General features: G+C 36.3%; 1 protein-coding gene across 2 annotated transcripts; it reads right to left on the bottom strand.

Moving 5' to 3' along the window:
- Nucleotides 1–347: 347 nt before the first annotated feature.
- On the bottom strand, nucleotides 348–4,634 carry LOC145061766 (increased DNA methylation 1-like). Of its 2 annotated transcripts, none has more exons than XM_079009326.1 (8): nucleotides 4,305–4,634; nucleotides 2,399–3,989; nucleotides 2,206–2,326; nucleotides 2,040–2,122; nucleotides 1,535–1,779; nucleotides 954–1,040; nucleotides 718–817; nucleotides 348–628 (listed from the first exon to the last, which is right to left on the bottom strand). In XM_079009326.1, the coding sequence occupies exons 2-8, from the start codon at nucleotides 3,863–3,865 to the stop codon at nucleotides 425–427; spliced, it is 2,307 nt and encodes a 768-aa protein (XP_078865452.1). In that variant the 5' UTR covers nucleotides 3,866–3,989; nucleotides 4,305–4,634; the 3' UTR covers nucleotides 348–424. The 2 variants fall into 2 exon arrangements, with proteins under 2 accessions (XP_078865452.1, XP_078865453.1); XM_079009327.1 differs by having other exon boundaries at nucleotides 2,399–4,088.
- Between the last annotated feature and the right edge of the window lie 2,335 nt (nucleotides 4,635–6,969).

Genomic DNA, 6,969 nt, shown 5'->3' on the forward strand with positions numbered 1-6,969 from the left:
TAAATTAAAATAGTTATAAAAACAAAAAAGAAAAAAGAAAATAAAAATGTGATACCGCTCCCTTTGTGTGGCAAAAGACCACATTTGTGTGGTAAAAAATGACATGGCGCTTATGTGACGAGGGAAGGAGTGCGGTTTCGGTGGCACCACTCTCTCCAGCCTAACCCAATCAAGTAATTTATCATCTAACAAAGGATTTGATTAGATATTATAATATAATTTTTATTTTATTTAGAAAATTCCATTAATTTTGTTCTTACATATTGGTTGAACCAAACAAATGATTTTTTTGTAGACTTCAAAGTTTTATATACTTTTTTTTTTTGATACTAAAAGCAACAACATGATTTCCTGTTCCATTTGTATTATACTATTTTAGCATACAAAATTTTCAATCATTCTAATTAACACCAAAAATCATGTTCTAATGGAAATTAATTCCTTCTGGTTTCTGGTACATGGGCTTCTCCAGCCATACAGTTCCCGGGAACACCATGAGATTACTTTTTTCCAGCCTTTTTTTCTCATCACCTTCCAAACCTAAAAAACCAAATCCCTTTGTCCACGTGTCAACTAAACTAGGGATTGCAGACACCACTAGCTTCTCAACTTTAAACCACTTCAGCATCTGACAACAAACACAAAAACACATCATCAAGGTCATTTTCGTCATTTCACTTTCTTCCTAGTTTGTTAGTCAGTCAGTTAGTTGGTTACCTCTTCAATAGCATTCATGAGGCGCCTGCACATTCCTTGCCGCCTATATTTATTGCATGTTGCAATCAGGGGCAGCTCTGCAACCGTTGTCCCATGGATCCTAAACAAACAATATAACCATATTACAGTTTTGGTCCCTGAATTTTCGTTTTTTCAATTTTGGACCTTATTTCAGGTTTTTGTAACGTTTTTTATAAAGAAAAATATTTGTAAGATGTATTAAAACTTAAAAGGACCTTATGGATGCGACACAGAGTAAAACGTCATCTTTCTCAAGGACCACTGTATAAAATCCCTCATAGTTGAGACGAACAAATTCCGATCTGCAAAAAGTTAAACACAACAATAGTTTAGCAAAATTGTTACACCATTTAGAGTTGATTACATTTTTGGCCCTGGGTATAGCTCTTTTTGCAATTTTGGTCCCGATAAGTTTTCTCTTGCAATTTGGTCCTTATTTTTGAAGTTTCCTAACGATTTTGGTCCTTGTGCCGTCTACGTTAACGATATAGGTGTTAAATTTTTTTTAAATGACCATTTTGCCCTTGGACCAAAAAAAAAAAAAAGTATAACAGTCGAGGGGAACCAAATTTGTAATTTTCTCTTATTTTTTAGTTAAGGTTTATAACTAAGAAAAGCCAAAAATGGTGTGGTCTCATGTTTGAACTCACAAGCTTCAAACTGGGGTAAAAAATAGGGTTTATAACTTTTTGGGACGAAAATTGCAAAAATCATCTATACTCGGGGACCAAATATGTAATTTACTCTATAAAGCAAAATCTTTTAAAGAGTGATGAAAATGGATTAATAAAGTTACCCCCAGTTGTATAATACATGGGGAATCATGTAGATTCCGGTTCTTGTGTCCACCATAGGAAGAAAGCATTCCTCCATGATTGTAAGAGCAACTGCTAGTTTTAGATTGCATTCCGCTTTCAAAGCAACAAAAGTCGGAGTGGAATGAACCTTTTGGTCGCCATGAATGCACCTTAAAAGGGTCCATGAGAAACCATCGGAAATTGGATTCCGACATCCAATCAGGGAATGAAGACTTGAGTGTATCTGTAGAAGATATACAGATCAAATTAATAAGATTAAATGCATGTTTGGGTTGTGGATTCCAATGGAATTAGAATTCGAGATTCCATTCCGTTGCATGTTTGGTTGCCAAATGAATCAAATTCAATTCCATCAGATTTCTTTAAATTCTTATTTTTGGTTTGTGGATTCTGGTGGAATTGGAATCCAAGATTCCATTCCATGGTGTGTTTGGTTGCTAAAAGGAGGAAATTCAATTCCATCCTTCATTAATGTGTATTTACCATTTTACAGGTTTCTCCACAGAACCAGGTGGGACCCACCAAATCTCCCTCGATTTCATTCCCTTGGACGCATTCCCAATGATCTGGTTGACAATAAACAATGATGTGATTAAAGACATTGATAAGAAACAAGCTTGTAATCTAGTTGATAAGGGCAGAATTGTACATTTACGTTCACACTGCAAACATTTCAGAGCTTTAAAGACTGAAGACTCAATATGATTGATTACATTCCCACAACTCCAACAACAGCAAGTTGAACAATACCAATTGCCTTCAGGTAGCTCCTGGAAAACCACAATCATCAAAACTACGTAGTTTTGATTCAAAATAATATAAATGGAGGAAACTTAACCAACCTGTGTAGACAAGCATGTTTGATGAAAAGTTGAAGGGCAGTTATCACAACATATCAACTCGCCTCCATCACCACAAAGTCCACAAGTATCATCACTTTGGTCAACCGCCACCTGTACATCCCGTGTGGCGTTTTTCCTAAGTTTGTATTCGGTTGACCAAGCTTCCAGCTGGCATAAAGTGAAAGACTTTCCAGATTCCATAAAAAGATTCAAACATGTGGTGTTGTTATCCATGCTAAAACCAACATGATTCTTGAATTCAGAAACACAAAATACTTTTTTACAGCACCTACACAAAATACCATTTTGTGTTACTAAACCATGCTTCATCACTGTATCATCCTGTGGGTTCCTGTACTGGATCACTTCATTGATATGAATAACTCCAAGATTTATCAACCAAGACAATACTGTTCTTACACCAAGGGTAGTATTGTACTTTCTCACAACTTTTGGAACACGGGAGTTCTTTTTTGTAGGAGTGGAACGATTACTGAATATAGCCGAGAGTAAAAGGTCGTCATCCTTTATATGACAATTCCCTTTTTTCTTCATTTTTGCTTTCTGTTTTTTCAAATACGAAACATTGACCAAACTTCTCTTTCCTTTGACTTCTTTCCCTTCTTTTAGACAAGTCAAACTCTTGTCAATAAACACCATTTTTGCAAAGGGATCAAGTAAGTACCAACAATGAGCTAAATCAGTCACTGTTTTTGAATTTATCAACTCTTTGACTTTGGTCAATGCATTGGAAAGATCAGATTGAAATTGAGGGAAATTTGTCCACTTTATGTCATCACGTACACAATCATATTTTGAATCTTGAACTAACTCGTGTCCACACATGTTCCAAGCTCTGTAAAATTCCCGAATTGGCCTTCCTTCTGGAGATTTGAAGACGTATTCTCCACGCCCTTTACAGTGTGTGATTCTGTTTCTCCTCCCAATTAACCAACCTGCTGATTTAAGTAAGGAATAGGTGTAATAGCGCAAAAGAGGTTTAGGATCCATGGTGGAATCTTTAGGGGTGACAAATAGTAGTTCATCTTTATCAAGTTCAATAAATGAAGAATCTTTCCATCTTGGCTTAGAAGGTTTAACAGGTTTAGTAACAGAATGTCCTTCAGATGACACTTTTCTTCTTTTAACTTCAATATCAGGGCCATTTCTTGTTAATGAAGCAAACTCTTCAGAGGTGCTACACTGTATAGAATCCAGCTGACTTGTCATGACTGAATTGTCACTGTCTGAACGAAATGAGATGTTTTTAGGGCTCCTTTCGTCATTTTCAAAAGTGATTGCTCCAGTTACAAGACAGCTTTTAGTTCCTCTACCATCTCCATGACCAAAGAACACATCTCTAAAAATGTAGTTTTCATCCGTTGAACCCTCGAAACAATCATCATGTAAGCTCTCGATGTTACAGCTTAACAACATCTTCAAGGACCTGATGCAGTGCCCCTTCATTTGAAAGATCTCTTTTGCTTCCTTGATTTAATGAACTTCAGAACACGAATTTAACAAAAATACAGATCTTAACAGGATGTGACAATCTGTGCTTTTTAAGACCAACCTATGAACATCACGCCATCTGTAATAACACAAGGCGTCTAATTTAAACGAAGGTAGATGTACAAGAAGTAGTTATAGAACTCTCAACAAAACCGCGGAGAATCACCGAGCTGCACTTCTGAACACCTCAAAAGGCGATCCAAAGCAAATAAACAACAGAAGAATCAAGGAATCTTATCAAACTTATGCAGACAATAACATCAATCGAACTTGAAGACATTATACTTAAACTACAAAAACAATATTCCACCGCTAAATTCCTCAATTCGAAGATTTCCAGTAACATTCAGCTAGAAAAAAACAGAGAAATACATAAATCAGAAGATAATCAAACCTGTGGACTGCATTTTCCGTCTCAAACGAAACTAGGGCTTGACGATGCACTGATGCAGAGAAACTAAGCAGCTCAAACAAACGGGAGCATTTCTGAATCGTCTCACACGCGTCTCGCTTCTCACAAGTAAGTCGGCAGAAGTGAGTGAAGGATTAGGCTATGGAGATTCCGATAGCACACGAGATGGCAACAACGATGGCGTCATCCTGATCATCATTTTCTTCAAAACAAAATCATTGGCGGTGGTGGTGTTGGTATTGGTGTTGCTGTGTGTATGATGACAATTATTGTTGCACTTTTTAATATTTCAGCAACATTTTGAATCCTTCATTGTTTCCTAGATTTGGTTTTAAAAATGTTTTTCCATATTTTAATACAAAAACACCAGTCCGTGATGTCTAATTTTATAATGTATAATGTAAATTTTAATCAATTATTTTTATTATTATAGAAAAATTTAAGGGTAAATTACTCCAATCGTCCCTCGTGCATATGCCAAAAAGCACGTTCAGTCCCTATTTTTAAAAATTAACGCGGACCATCCCTGAGTGTGTTTTTTCTTGCACGGTTAGTCCCTCCGCCTATAAAAAGACCATTTTACCCTTATTTATTTATTTTTTGATTTATTTTCAATTTATTTGTTATTTATTATAAAAATAATTATTTATTGCCTTTTAAAAAAAGAAATAGACCCTAAACCTAAACATCTTCATAACCCGTCTCTTCCCCTATATTCTTCTTCATTCCATCTCATCTCCACCATCTACCATCACCACCGACACCGATCGTCGTCCCTTGAAGAAGAAGAAACCAGAAAAAAATTCAATTGTTTGAAACCAGAAATCCTGCAACTTAACAAATCTACAACTTGAAACCAGAAACGATGAAGATGAGAGGGTTAATCTGCAACTTTCTACTAGGTTTTACCCGTTTAGGTCACAAGGGTTAGAGAGGAACGACTTATATACTGATATTTTGTTTCGATTTGGGACCCATATCGCCAGAGAAGAAAGGCGAGATGATCTAAAATGGGGACAAAAGAAGCTTATCGGAGAAGAAGAAAAGGGAGAGGGCAACCACATATGAGCGGAAAACCGCCACCACTGGAACAAACTAAACCTCATTCTCATCCATGGCTACGGAGGTAACTCAAGTGGTAATTCATATTGCACGTATCTCTATTGACACACGATTTCACTATACCAGATCTGGTGTTTTTCACCAAATCATACTTGATAAGGACAGAGTTTATAGAGGTGTTTCAGGTGAAGTGTGTGTTTGTTTGTGTGTGTAATAGAATGAAGAAATTAGGGGTTAATGGAATTTTGGTGTATATAATTAGTTACAGAGGTTTGTGGTGTACTGGATGGCGGAGATGGAGGAGAAGATGGTGGAGAAAGTGGTGATTTCTAGCAGTGGAATTGGGTATACGAGATAGCATAAATCTGAGTATCTGGAGAAGATTGGGCGGAATGTGGTGGAGATTTTTGTTTTGGAAAAATCAAGAGAAGGAGGAGGAAGAAGGTCGATGGTGGATGTGTTAAATCAATAATCGTCGGTGGTGATGTTATTTCCGACATGAACATAGGAAGGAAAATGAGGTGGTAGTCCATGGCGGCGATCAAGCGGGTTTCTGGTGGTCGTTGTATCTCCGGTGGCCGGATTTTAGTTTCAAAGGGAGGCGAGGGACGGTGAACAGAGGGATCGGAGAGTTTGGGTATTTCTTGGTAAATAGGATGGGGGTGATAGGTAAATGTTTAGAAATTATTAATAAATGTAAAAATATACGATTATAGTTTATTTTTTGTTTTTCTTATTAATACAAAATAAAAAAACAAGGGCAATATAGTCATTTTATGTGACGCAAAGGATGAATCGTGCAAATTTAAACTAACGGGGGATTAACCGTGCAAGTTTAAGCCAAACGAGGGACGGTCCGAGTTAATTTTTGAAAATAGGGACTGAACGTGCTTTTCGGCATATGTACGAGGGACGATTGGTGAAATTTACCCAAAATTTAACAACATAAATGAAAAGTAAAAATCTTCATCATGTATACCGAAACAAATAGCTTTGTTAAATTCGTGTCTATATGTCAAGCATCCGTTAGCTCTTCTTAAACAAGATCAAGTTAAATCCTCATCTAGCAAGATGGTATGGAAATGTCATTGAGTCACGACGTACAAAAAAATGTGCCCAAGCAAAACGAAAAAGGGTCAAAATTTTAATATTATCTTGAATCACATCGTGCATCATTGCATGGAGACAAGGAACCTCTTAAACCAAGTGACCTTCATGGTTGGATCTATGTTTTTAGATGGGTTAATGTGGTAATATTCTAGTGAGATTTAAAATAGAGTGGTGTGTATGATATTAAAGTGTAAGTTTTTTTTTTTTTTTTGGGTCAAAGTGGATAGCATCATGTGTTAGCCCATAATCATTTATATATGTACAATTGTGCTTGAGTTTTAGCCCATGTACATTAGGCCCATGTATTTATCTATTGTAACTAAATAGTTTTTCTATTTATATGAAATTATTCAATCACGTAAGCAAAGGTGATTCTCTCTTAATTCTCATATGGTATAAGAAGGTATCCCTCACATATGTTTTTTAAAATTTCTCCAAACCCTAATACATGTTCATTCTCTTCCGTTTCTCCCTT

The sequence above is a fragment of the Lactuca serriola genome, chromosome 7 (genome assembly GCF_051521515.1).
Source record: "Lactuca serriola cultivar US96UC23 chromosome 7, Lser_US96UC23_V15, whole genome shotgun sequence".
Taxonomy (NCBI): domain Eukaryota; kingdom Viridiplantae; phylum Streptophyta; class Magnoliopsida; order Asterales; family Asteraceae; genus Lactuca; species Lactuca serriola.